General features: G+C 37.8%; 1 protein-coding gene across 4 annotated transcripts in view; it reads right to left on the reverse strand.

The window, feature by feature from the left end:
* cacna2d1a (calcium channel, voltage-dependent, alpha 2/delta subunit 1a) overlaps positions 1-14,319 on the reverse strand; it is a 58,377-nt gene extending 44,058 nt beyond the window's left edge. For 3 of the 4 annotated variants that reach the window (XM_042078829.1, XM_042078828.1, XM_042078827.1), the window contains exons 1-3: positions 13,954-14,319; positions 4,869-4,950; positions 3,096-3,212 (exon numbers count right to left, since the gene is read on the reverse strand). In XM_042078829.1, the coding sequence (XP_041934763.1) occupies positions 3,096-3,212; positions 4,869-4,950; positions 13,954-14,042 (288 nt within the window). In that variant the 5' untranslated portion in view covers positions 14,043-14,319. Of the gene's footprint in view, positions 1-3,095; positions 3,213-4,868; positions 4,951-12,523; positions 12,601-13,953 lie in introns of those variants that run through there. The other variant, XM_042078830.1, reaches the window with a different exon arrangement.
* Between the last annotated feature and the right edge of the window lie 320 nt (positions 14,320-14,639).

Below are 14,639 nucleotides of genomic sequence, written 5' to 3' on the forward strand. Positions count from 1 at the left end.
AACTCTGTTAACATGACTTATGAAATATGTCACAGTAACAAAATCTTTGGTCATATTAACGAGTTTTTTAATGTTATATTTTGAGAACCGCATGTTTGATGATGTTGACTTTTATGGTGAAAAAGTGATGTTAATTTTCTGTAACTCCATTACCGAGCACTTTCTGGCTTTAAAACAATATAAAGATTTAATTTTACCAGAACATTTTGTGTTCCCATTTAAGTACATGTAGGCACATACAAACTGATATATTGTTCTTAAATTTTGGTTCATTAATTGCTGAGTGGCACCAAAAGTGTAGTGGGAGTGTAACTTCGTTACCGCGTGATCTTCCCCAAGTGTAAGTATGGAAGAATGCGTCTTGATGTGTGAAATTATGTAATTAACATAGTACACAGAAACCAAAGAGAGATATTTATTAATGCATCATGCATTGAATGATGAAGTCAAAGGGTTCTTTGCGCATTGACCATAATATTATCTGCATATGAAAAGTCTACGGGAAAATATAGGGCCCAGGTTTAAAAATAGACCAAGATTTCCTTTAAGAACAAACTCTTTGACATGTAGGGGGTAGGTTCAGGCTACACTTCACCAGTCAATGGCCAACATTCAAATTTCTCCTAAAACACTGGGCCTGTGAACAGCGGGCCTGTCATTTCCCCCAGAAAGCTGTGTGTACCAAAACAAAGTTAAATATTTCCCACATCTCCCTTCTGTTTATCATCCATATATCTATCCTCATGCAAACTCCTAAGAGAGCAAAAAAAGAACAGGAGAAAAATAAGAATAAGAGATGAGAGAGCAAGAGGAGTTGGGAGGGGAAAGTTAAAAATAGTCTGTCTACATACGGTCATTAGAGGGTCACTCCAGGCCTACTGGGAAACATGGACATGATCTTTTTAGCTGTCTAAGAATGTTCACTGAATGATTCATCTATCTTCCTTTTCTCTAACAAGTTCTTGACATATCGGACCATGCATTGTGTTGTTGGTAAGGCAGTAGAAAAGAGGGCAAGATGGCAAATCCAACAGCATTCCTGTTACATGCACAGTGTAAGTGATTCCTTGATAAACCCTATTCCCATGTGAATCACCAAATAGGGTTCTGGACAGAAATGGACAGAAATAGAAGTTGACAACAACACTGTAGTGTAAACACAATAATGTGGTGATTTACAAGGCCAAGAATGTGGCATTCTGTAAGACAAGCTAGGTAAAATACAGCCTCCTTAATCCACCTTAAGGAGGAACTTCAATAATTTTCCAAATTGGTCCCTATTGTTACATCATTGTTATGTCTACATTTTCACTATGGACATGGTCTGGTCTGGTCTCGTATTGAGTAAGCCTATGACATATCCTAATATGGCTTAACAGATTTGTTCAGACTGAACCAAAGTATGTGTATGTGCTTCATTGCAGCTCTTTACTGGAATAAGGACTGATTGTTTGCACTAAACACAATACATTTCATTTTTCTTACAGAACGTATAGGCTACCAAATCACATGGCTTACCACAAAATAATAAATTATGCTTCAATATAGAAGACATTTTAGCATATTTACAGAGACACATTGAATTACATTGAATTAAATGTAAGTGTATTATACATTACAATTGTATCAGGCTACTGGTCAAACATTTCATGTTCATTTGTCAACTTCTGTTGATCCAATCTTTATCATGTTTTTAAAAAAAAAGATTGAAACGTATACAGCTTGATTTCTCTGAGGCATAGACTTCACTAACATAGATATTCTTCAGATTCCAACTTTGTTGTAGTTGACAGATCAGTTTTGCAGGATTGAGTCATTTTCTTCCACCATCAATGGAAACCATTTTCCAGGATGATAATGTATCTTGCCAAAGAGCAAAGAACATCAAAACTTTTCTTCAGGAAAGACATATCAAGTCAATGACATGGCCAGCAAACAGTCTGGATCTCAATCCCATTGAAAATTCATGGCGAGTTGTTTATATGTTATTTTAAGAGCGCATTATCAACAGTGATATGGGCGGGTGCACAACGCACCATGCTTCTCTCATCCACAAACACACCGGCGCACATCCATGCAAAACATTACGAATTACACGATTACAATGGGAAACATAATTAGAATAAAGATATTGCGAAATACATCTTACAATGAGTAATTATTCACCATCATTTGCAAATTGGTAATGACAGAGAGGCAAATATGAAACACAGCTGAAGACGCACTGTCACAAGATGTACTGTAAGCAACTCCTGTGCAGGATAAACATTTTTTATTCAGTCATTCGAGCATTATTGGGGTAAGTGTTGCTTTTTCCAAGGCTACGTTTTTGATGGTAACCCATTGTCAGTCAATAGTGAAGTAATTAACTGTGTATTTACTGTTTTGTCATTGACTGAAACCATGGTGAAGTCAGTTTCACTTTGGCAATGAGTTCAAATAATAGATGAGTGCACTGCGCGCTGTTAAAGGGAATGATATCATTCTCATTGGTTTAAATGATGTTACGCCCAAAACACACCCATGACTGATTAAGAAACCTAAGAACGCCTTGTTGCGCCATCCGCCCGATGTTTGATAACGAAAACACTCCCAGTGTGGACTGGACACCCCACTAAATTTAAATAAGCTTTTTCGCCAGTGAACATGCGTTTTAGACTGTCAGGATAGGGCCCTGAAATCAATAGGTTAATTGTAATGATACTGTAAATAATCAGTTATCCTAATTATATATTCCATCTCCACCCGCCTTCACCCATAATCCTTTAAAAAAAAAACTGGCAACATGGCGTATGCTAAGTAAACTCAATGATGTCATACGCAACCTTTCAGAGAGCTGATAGCTACTTCTGGTGAGAATTTGTTGTCAACACTGGTCTGAAATTCAGGTTATTGGCAAGAATGTTTGAGGTTTGATCTAGGCCACTATGTTTTTTACAGAACCAGCAATGTATATACACACAGTCAACCTTTAATTGTTACATGCATGCATATGCTTGTAACAATTTCATCAATCGCAATGGCAATTCATCAATTATCACTATTAGTATTGTATGACTGTCCTCATCTTATGTACGTATATATAGATGATTTACCTTTAGAGCTCTGGAGCGATTGAGAAGGAGCTTCTCAATGTTGCTAGCGGCGCTGGCAACCAACTGCTTGGCATTATTATGCTCCACCATGTAATGTTTATTGTAGTTCTGAAAGATCTGTGCAATATGAAAGGGACAAAAACGTAATTTAATTCATGCAGAGTAGCCATAGACATCAATTAAAATGTATAATGCATAAACATTGTAACTACATTAGAGATTCTGCTGAAATATCATATGGATACATGGTATGATGTATGGACCCTTTCAAGAGAGTTCCATTATCAGCATCATAGTTGGCCCCACAAGACTTCCTTTTTAATTAAGCAATATAGCACGAGTGAGAGTGGGGTTGGTCATGGATATTCCCACGGGTGTTGTTCGGCCGTAGCCACGAGGCCGGAGGCCGAGTGGCGCAGGCAACAACAGCCGTGGGAATATCCATGACCAATCCCACGATCACGAGTGCTATATTGCTTTTATACAACAATTCTACCACAAACTAAATAATCTGAAAACACCCCATTATTGTTTAAAAATGTTAATTTCGACATCGTTCTTACACATCAAAAAATAGTTCCCTTTTCAATAGACAGCGTCTTGGTTGCTAGGTAACCAACATTCCAGATCCCTCGTTACGGGTCTTTGTGGTTTACATGTCTTCTTGGAAGAAATGTTGAAAGTCGGGCTGAAATCACATTCATATCTAGGTTTGCTGAATGGATGTTACAAGGACACTGGGCCATGTCATGTAAGGGACATGGTACTGCAAAAAAACGGAAACATAGTCTACATTGCAGAACCACTCAACTTTATTAATTTATGGTGAATAAATGTTACACTACTGTGCACAGCCTGACGTGACGATGCTAGCACGTTAGCAGCGGTTAGCTAATTATGCATCCTCGTTTATCTTACTTACATTGAGTTGACTGTGTGGCTTAATGCAATGTTTCGTTATGGCTTGCTAAGGAGTAACCCATTGCTTGAAATAGTGGAGAGCTGGGATGAGAACATTGTGTCAAATCTTCGCATTGTATCGCGGAGTGATTTATTATTAGCCGTGCAAAGTCTGAGTTGAAATGTCCAGGGATATTCCAACTCATGGAACGTCTCTCGGCCAATCAGAAACAAATAAATAGTTCCATAGAACCCAATTGTTGTATAACATTCCATATGTTATCTTAATGCAGAGGAAGTAGATTGGGGCCCAAATAGAATGTTCAAGCATTGTTTTTGTTTTTATTGTTGAAAGGGTCTATATAGCCAAACTGGAACTAAATCAAGTTAAATCGATCAAAGTTATTTTGCTTTGTACTCTTCTCTAAGCATTAATATTGGCCATCAAAAGCATGATGTTTTGAAGCTTCATTGAATCCCATATGATTCACAATGACATTTTCAGCCAGTCAAAGCATTTTTCTTTAGTAAATAGCTGGAGGTTCAGATAGATTTGGAAATTGGTCATTTTGGCTTGTTTTTGCGATATTCATGTTGGGTCTTTCTCCCATCTGTGTAAGTTCTAAAAACTTAAAGTCTGTGATTTACATGCCATAAAGATAGTTGAAACAAACAAACAACCAAATAGAATACATTTTTCCTTCAACAAACACTACATGACTTAAGAATTTGCTTCAGTTACTTCTACAATATAGCCCTTGTGCAAATACTTATTTTCTAAAGGTCATTTACATGTATTCCAAATAACTGATGTGTACAATATTAGATCTTAACAGAAGGGAAAAAAGTCCTGATGTATGGATGACTCTTTACCTTAATAAGACTTTGAACTCCACTTTCAGCATCAATCAAAGACACCAAATCCTTCTGCATCTGTTCCACCCATTCCTGTACACTGTAAAAAATGTATAGAAAATCATTACTAAAAATACTGTTCATATAAAAATAAGCCATGATAACAGCTTCAATATCCCAAATCAAAAGACCTATATTTCCAGGACATTGTCAGTGATGATCTAACTCAGTGGTTATCAAACTGGGGGGCGCGGCGGCTCACTCATAAAATGAAATAATATTTCTGTGGGGCTCACGTGGACCCCCCCCCCCCCCCCAGTAGCAGAATGCAGGATGCATGAATGAGTCTATATTTTTTCAAACAATAACAGACGCCACTCTTCAGCTTGGCCAAAAACTAAAATGTATCATTTGAATTCTCAAATACTGCGCTGTCAACAACTAAAGAAGACATCCACAGACCGGACATTTAGGTTATTGGATTTACATCATAGGCTGCAGTTTCAATTGCAGATGCATTCTTTACAGTTAATAGAAGCCTCTTCACATTCCTCCTTAATTTTAAATGTGCAAGAGTGCATTAGGCTACAATTTAAACACATTACAATTTGAGACGCATTATCGCCTATTGCATAAAAGCCTCGTTATATTCATTCACACAACACCAATAGGCCTACATAGCCTTGGCATAGACACAAGGATGCCTGCAAGAATATATGTTATTCCCCCCTTCCCGCAATTAAACGTTAGAAGGGTTGCTTAAAGGTACTTAATCTGCAGTGTCCCCCGGACGGTTACCCCCCTCCCCCAACATTCTAAATAATTTTTATACATCAGATTGTTATGTAGCATAGTCATATTATACGTCATTTGAAAGCTTGGACTCTTGGGAATCAATACATGACAATCTTCTTCATGTAAAATATGCGTAGTGCTTTACATTGTCAGATTAATCTAACTCACTTAAATTTAATCAAAAATGCCCCCCCCCCCCCCCTTTAGTGCTTATAGCATACTGGGTCTTGAAATATTCACAGGAATCCATAGAAATTGAATAATCATGTTATTTTATCCAATATAAGTTGTGCAGATGTATAGTCCATCTTATACACACCAATTTAATTGAAATATAAATTGCAAAAATTTATATTTTTGTATAATTATTCCATATTTAGCGTAGTCATTCCATATCAGAACTCCTGAAGTACAATTCAAATGCAGGCATGAACCTTCAAAGTGTTACCTTTCATTTGAGACCAAGATTATGCTTCTACACAAAGGGGTTCATAGATAGTAAGCATTTGATTGTCAGTATGCATTTTGGATATCCAAAAGTCCTATGGGGAGTTTTCATAGGGCATTTAACAAAATGCATGAGCATACCTTGGCAAATAATGGTCTAAGTACTGTACTCATATTTTCATTCTATATTGATCTACTTTTGCACACAGCTTCACAAGACCTTGTGCTAGGTCTCAGTTGTGTTCATCATATCAAAATCATAGAGGGCTGAAATGTGGTGAGTTCAGAGATGCTTGTTATCTGGCAGAAAGAAAAAAACAATATTCTTAACTCTGTGTCAGTACATCACACAGTTCTTCTGATTGTTTTCCAAGAAACTACAGTGTCTTAGCTTTCCAAAAAGGTCAAGCATTTGATTATAGGCTAAACTAGGTGGGAACAGTGGCCTCTGAAGCAGGCGCTGTCAGGAAATTCAGGAAAACCTGGAAATTGGTATTGAGAATTAAGTTAAGTGATGTTGGGTAACGTCACTTCTCTTGACGTTCAAACAAAACAGACAGCTATCTCGCTACTCCCTCCCCCTCCCTCCTGTGCAAATAAAACTCTCGTAAACGAGCATCTCGTCGGTGATTGGCTGGAACAGTTTGTTATGTTTTAATGGTCCAGGATGGACCAAGTTCATTTTGTTTTTGGAGCCTGGGCTGTCCACAGATACCACATGTTTTACAGTGTATTCAGGGCACAGGCAGCTAGTGGATAGTGAGGTTTGCAGTATGTGACAAAAAATGTTTTAGCTTAGAAACCACGTAACATCACTTAGAGCACATCTGTTTCCCAATTGCAAGTTTGTGCATTGGTCAGCACATTATGTAGCTTACAAAGTAGCCTAGTTTGGTCAACTTTATACAGCCATAAAAAGGCTAAATTTACCTCTGGTTTACTTTTAATTTACATTTTTGTGTATGACTTTAAACAGCATGTGTGTTTTAATATCAGTAAATGTACAATTTTAATTTAATTTAATTTACATTTTTGCGTATGACTTTAAACCGCATGTGTGTTTTAATATCAGTAAATTTACAATTTTAATTTAATTTAATTAACAATTGTGTATGACTTTAAACCGCATGTGTGTTTTAATATCAGTAAAGCATAATTGTACTTCATTCAGCATGATAATTCAGCTCCTCTAATGCTAACATTTTGACATCCACACCAATTTACCTTGTTCATCTGAAATATCTCCTCTAGTTATCTCTAGCTCCTCAGTTAAAATCTTAAGTTGATTAAAACAATATTGTATATTTAAAGGTTCTTTAAACATTCAAATGATGGAAAATGTAACAGTTATGAATTTATCCTCAGTTCTTTAAAGGAGAACATGAGACGTTATCAGATCACGTGATGAACTGAACCAATATATTCATAATGCTATCTTTAATGTTATCTACCGAAATGAGTTCACGCGATGTTAACTAATGGCAACACATATACTGTAGCCTACTGAAGTGTTTTTTTAACTTTTTTTGAGCCACAGTACATTTTTTACATTAAAAAAATCCTGCGGCACACCACCAATCAAAAATATAACAGAATACACACTATAGCTTAATATATAAAAAATAATGACAATGTAGTCTCTCATTTGTTTACAGATCAGTTCAGATACTGCATTTTTTGCTTTTCAAGTAGGCCTAGGCCTATTTATCCATCGCTGTTTTAGGTCCTACATCTTTTCACCCATAGATATTAGAAAGCTAGATACCAGATTGTCCGTTGAGTTCTAGCCTATTAAGTGGCATAGGCTACATGAGCACGGCCGTCATATTGCTGGAGGCAAACACCTTAATGTCTACAGTATGATTTTGCCTGCAATTACATTCTATGGTCAGCTGAAATGAAAATTGATCGTTACCGTATGTTAAGTTACGTTAGGTGCATTTGTGCATTTGAGTGCACTTTAAGTAAAACTGTATGAAAAATTAGATATTTTTCAATATCTTTTTGATCAACTTCTGGAGGGTAGTATATATCCTTACTTATTTCTTTCATCGTAAAGTAAACATATTCCATTGGCCATGTTCCATTTGGATCGCAGATTGCAGTCAGAACACAATGGCAGAATACAGTAAATGTCACGTTGTGCTGTGCACATAAATCTATTTCTAATAATAACCACCAGAGCATCAAGGACATGCTGTATGACCCCTGACAAATTGTGTTAGTGTTGTATGACATCTGTAAGTCAACCTGTATTCATTTGTTCACATGAGGCTACTTTATGAGTTACAACACCATTGCATGTGTAACTTGTACGCCCAACATGCACTACTGTGTGAGTACCAACACACTCACTTCAGGTTCCACCCATTACCTAAAAGTCACTGGACCATGAAGACTTCATTATAAATGAATGAGAGAGGGCATAAAGAAAATGAACACTGCTTTTGAAGGATATATTGTTTGCTAGAGTGTCATCATCAGTGAGCTCTTTTTTTGATGGTGTCAGAAACTGGACCCCAAACTGTTTTCTTATTTAAAAATATAGTGTAATGTGATCAGGGGACCCAGAGCAGGCATATATTTAGCAATGGGGAACAGCTGTCTAGAGATCCCGCGACCTGTTGTCAGCAACATTTCTGTTCCACCTCCTCTCACAAAGATGTTAAGGAGTTATATTCAATGAAGCCTCTTCTTTTACACAATTAAAGGCGCAGTCAGGGATTTCACAGGAAGTAGCGTTTGTCTGTTTTTGTTTAAATGTATTAGCTATTGTGCAAACGTACATTATTTTTTAACCAAGGACCAAACAAAACATGCCAGAGCGGTATCTCACCTTCAGTATTCCCAGAGAAATTCCACACAGAGTTTTGTTTTTGTTTGGGGGAGAGGCTGACCCCACTTTGTTGGTGTCAAGTTTTTGGAGCCTGGGCTGCTACAGAGACCATTTTTTTTTACAGTGTAATCACGGAATGGGTCATGAGGAGATGATTGCTGAATGTGACAAAACATGTTATGGGCTTGAAATTGCATTAATCCCTGACTGCGCCATCAACACACACGCACACAGGCACGCACACACACACACACACACACACACACACACACACATTTGGTCTTCCCTACCACAAGCTACATAATTACGACAGAAACTGATCAATTTTAAGGAACCTGGATTAGAGTAGGCTGTCAAATATCCTGCACAGCATTCAATCATCAAAAGATAGAATTACACAATGGGCCATATAGCCTATTAAACATACTAATAGACTGAATGATTTAAACAGAATAACAATAGCAAATCGTCATAATATCAGTTACTACAAACATACACTGTACCTACAACAAATAACTACGACTAGATTAGCAGATGGTTTGTTGAAACTCAAGGTCAAACTTTAAGATAGTTGTTGAACAATTACTAAGCATTACCTTAACCAAACCCAACCCCTACAGTACATTGCTCTTAACAGAGTGTCAACAAATGGTTTTGCTTGTAATGTGAGTATCTGTAGCTTTTCTACAAGAGATAATAAGTGTGACCAAAACATCAAAGGTGTGATATATAGTTTTATTGCAAATCATGTTTCTAGACATTTTCCCTTGCACATTTGCTCTGTGAATATTGAACAACATGAGCACTGCAGTAAAACAGTCTGATGTCTCACATAAGTAAAACACAGACTCCAAACTAATGAATGATCTCAAACTAATTTTTGGCTCCAAACTAATGAATGAAAAATAAATCAGGCCAATTAAATAAATTGGCTGATGAAGTAATAAAACACTAAAAAGCGAGATAAAGACAGAGTATGTGACTCAGTGGGAAATAATATCTGACCCTAGTGTTCAATTGGCAGAACTACGCAACCACTGAAAACTTGTCTATTCATTGGGAAACTCCCTCAAACACTAAATAAATGTGATCAATATTTATTCGACACATGGGAAAAAACAGTGGATCTAAGTTTTAGAGTGGCAGTCAGCTCCTTTCTCTCTATAACTAATTGAAAACGTCAAATACCAAAATAAGCTCTGTACGCATTTTTAAGGTAGATTATGATTAAAAATAGAATTTGTGCACATCTCCCTCTGTGTAAGTGTGGTTTGTGTGTGACAGAGAGGTGAGAGGAGTTTCTTTGCACATAAGTAGTATCCTCCAGCATATCTGTCTCCACAAATATATTGCTCCTTTCCATATCTCCTTCCTCCTCTACCTGCACTTCTCTCTATTGCAGTTATATTCCCTTCACTGCAACTGCATAACTGCTTCAGCTCCAGCTCCAAATCACTCACTCCAAATTAGAAATGAATTCCTGTTGAAGGTAAGCATGATCGGCCTTTACATCAGCTGTGCAACTCTTTTCAAGTAGCTCACTCTTCAAATTATGTGTTTAAGTTCACTATTTTTAGTTGTCCATCTCAACCGTAAAACCAGTGCCCATCCCTATATGACTGAGTTTGGTGCTCTGCACTGTTTCATAAATAGCTGGATTGGCCTTATGGGTAAAGGGTCCAATTATCTTCATAGTAACCATTCACTCACCAAGTTTAAGTGACCCAACGATAGATCTTCCTGCATTGAGCTGTCTGTGTTGTGGGTGTATATGAGTGCATGCTGCCCCTAGCACAGAGCCACCATTAATCAGCTAGAGTCAGCCTTTATGCATCATGCAAAAGCAACCTTTTGATATGAGAATGTTGTGGGATTCCTGCCATCACAACTATTAACTTCTACAGCTTTTTACAAACACTATTATAACACAATTTCATATATTTCATGTGTTATCTAAACAAGACAAAAAGTTTACCATACTCAGTACTCAACATCCTGGATATCTATTTAGCACTATGGACACCTAATTCATCTAAAACCAACAAAAAGGACAACGCTCCTGCCCACAACAATGTTACATACAACTTTGCAGGCGCAAGTCAGAGACTCAATTATTCTTATAAGTCAGTGTGGCATCAAAATGAATTTGAAGTCGTTATTTTAAGGTTAAGGAACTACACCGTGTTGCTTTAATCAAGGTTTAGTTATTATTGAGAAAGCTTATAAGTGCTAGGGGTGGGGATCGCAATTTTTTGCAATGATTTTTTTTTTTCAAATTTATTTATTATTTACCAGTGACATGCCTTAAAATTTTCTTAGAAGGCATTTCTTTTTTTAGAAATGCCTCAAAAAAAAAAAAGGAAAATCGCAATACAAATTGAATCGGCACTCAAGTATTGTGAAAGAATTGAGTTGGGACAAAAGCATATCATCTCAGCCCAGGGAAAAGACAGGCAGTGAAAACTATTTTCTGATCACCCCAAAGACTCAAGTTTACAGGATAGTATTGTTTTGCATTCTTCCCAAATAATTGTAGTTCATGAGTTACAGGGTCTCTTATTTCAGCAGGAATGTAGAAAAGTTCAAAGCAAACTCTAGTGCTAAGAAGCATGGGCAGCTAAGAAGCTAAGACAGATTGATAGTGTAAGAAATGTTTGAGTAAAAGAGATGGGAGAGAGAAGTTCGTCCGCTTCTCTGACCTTGTGCTCTGCTCTTTGTGGAGCAGAAATAGCCAGCAGCTCCAGTTCTCACGCAGGACTGAACATTCCTCTGTAAATAAGTCGCCTAGGCCATGTCTCCCAAATAGCCAGGTGTTAATACGTGAGGCCTTTATAAGACATACCCACAAATACCACAATCCCATACTTCAGACAGACAAGAAGGCTGCAGACATTAGTGGCCTCAGACTGGACAGTTTCTCACTTAGAACAGAGCTAGAGATTCTCCAGCTAGTACAACTATTCTGCACCATGCTCTTTTTCGATTTAACAATTTACAGTATCTCCACCATATCTTAGAACTAATTGGATAGGCTGTGAATAGAAGAGGAATATTTAATAATTAAATCATTTAAGCATATAATTGAATTACATGTCAAAATGGAGAGGACTCTGTTGGGTGAACTTTGACAAGCTTCAGTGAAATTCAGCTTTGGATAAACCACTGAGCTGCTCCCTGTAGCTTCTCCAAAACAGCAACAGTAGCCTACAAACTGGAAATACAACATGAGCAAAGAATATGATTTCACACTAAGCTGAGTAACCGACATAATGAATGAACTGAAGTCAACCCATATAGCAATGCCCCTACTGACATGATGAACTGCACTGTATTGGAGAAGAAAAATGAGAAGAAACATCATGTGCATGATTGATTAAGCACACTTGAAATAAGCATATGAAACTGACCAATCGCCTTCAAATGCACAAACACACACACACACAGAGAGAGAGAGAAGAAAGCATGACGCTGAGCAGTAAATGACAGGTCCCATGGCATCATAACAGCAAGGATCAAAAGGGGACAGTGAAAATAACTTAGAACAACAAACACACTGATGTGCCTTTTCATTCTGTTCCATTCTGCCACAACTCACATGATAGAATCTGTAACATCAGACTTTGCATTTCAGATTAGATGATGTTAATCGTCTGCCTCGCAGCAAGAACTGATGCCACAAGACATGTTTCAGCCAGAGAGGAAATCAGAGACTGTGTGGAAGTGACAGAAGAGGGGTTGAGGATTTGGAATGTGAATGCAAACGTCATGAGACACATGGCATGGCATGTGTGATTAATGTGTAGTCAGATGCAGCTGTGGACTGCAGGTATGAATGAGGTTTATAGTAGAATAGCATACAGCAGAGAATGAAGAAAGAGAAAAATAGGATTGTCCACATAACCTACAATTTCAGTAGGGATTGAAATGAGTGGTCTGGGATGACTTGAGTGAGGAGGCAGTGACAACTGTTCTTGACCTCTGTCACTTTCTCCCTCTGTGATCCACCTAAATATGCTGGTCCTGACTTAATGTTAACTGACTGGACTAAAGCTCAACTCAGTCATACGTTCAGACATTCACACCACAATTCTGGGCAAAAAACAAAAGCTCACAATAACGATCTCAAATTGAAAGTTGTCAGCTTACAGTAGTCTAGACAAGCACAACTCAGAAACAGCAAAATGTTGTGATATTATGCTAGGCCCTACATTTCCCTTGTCAGCATCACTTCTGATGAATGTGAAGAAATAGAAAAGGCCACTAGCATCGCCCATTTTCAAGGAAGAATGATAACACGTGTAAATGGTTATGTGGTCTAAAGGGAAACATATGGCCTTATGCAGTTGTGCCTAATGTTGTGAAAATGCATTATAAACAGATAGACAGCAAGACTGCATTTGCTATCCGTCCGATGTGGTCCGACCGATCATGAATGGCATGAATCTCGTATCCTTGTTAGGTTGTCCGACATTTTTTGTTTGTTTGTTTGTTTGTTTGTGTTGTTCTTTGCGTAAAAGGAAAAATACCTGAGGTAGGCTACAGTAGAGATGGTCAGTATTTAATCTTAGCGTATGCAACAATTGATCGCTCTACATTTGTTGGTTACAGCCTACATTGGACACAACCCAAGGAACCGCCTCGTTCGTTGGGCCGAAATAAACAGCGAGCACAAATTGAACAACTATTTTAAATACTTTGCAAATATAAGCCTTGATGAAAGCAATGGTCATTTAACAAAAGCGCAAAGGCGATCAAACTAACCAACCTTAGGTTTCAGTAGCCATTGGTACGAGAATCAGCTCTTGAATCATTTTAGGGCGCAACTTGTGGCACTTCAAATATCTTGAGTTCATGCAGAAAGACCTACAGTAGGCTATATCTTCAACAGTGCCAGAAAATAAACTCCTCGGTAACAAATAGAATGACACATCTAATGTAGTCTTATGTAGACTAAACGGTATAGCCTGGTACTAATCGTTTGGCTGAGATGTTGAGGAACATGTTTGTTTTACTTTTGTTACTTACATGACAGATGTTGGAAATTGCACGGTGGAAACATCGTTGACAACTGAAAGCAGTAGAAGAACGATGGTAAAGATTTTACACGTATCCATTCTATCAGACGAAGAGAAAGCTGTCCACCGGCGACAGTAAAAAAAAAACGGCAAGGATGTCTGTGCTGCTGCTGCTCTCCACGGAATCAACACGGAGACTCAGAATCAAACCAAAGCTGCTTTTATCCAACTAACTTCCTTCCTTTATTTACATCACTTCAGTGAGAGAGCTGTACGTAATTCCAAATAAGAGAAGTGCGTTTTGTCCCAGTAGAATTATTTTTGCCCAGTTTTCGACAGTAATGGCTAGCTTGTGCCTGTGCGTGAATGGATCAGTTTCCAGCCACCCTCAACTAGGCTACAATCAGCACGCGTTGCACTTGGGTCGTGAAATCTAGTGGCATGGCAAGACCACACGCATAGGCTTCTCACCTCAAGCAAAGTCTCATCATTTAAGTTGTTGGGTTCATTTGCTGGTTATAATTAAGTTAATTAAATGCTTATGACGTTGATGCACAATGCTTTTATGAAGAGTGTTATTGTATTTATCCAGTGTTATTGTTTAGGTGTAGCCTACAGCCTATATAATGACCGCCACATGGTGTTGCCATATCTATACCAGGAGTTCTCAAACTTTTCCAACCTGGGCCCCCCAAA

This window comes from Alosa sapidissima, chromosome 22 (assembly GCF_018492685.1).
Source record: "Alosa sapidissima isolate fAloSap1 chromosome 22, fAloSap1.pri, whole genome shotgun sequence".
Lineage (NCBI taxonomy): Eukaryota > Metazoa > Chordata > Actinopteri > Clupeiformes > Clupeidae > Alosa > Alosa sapidissima.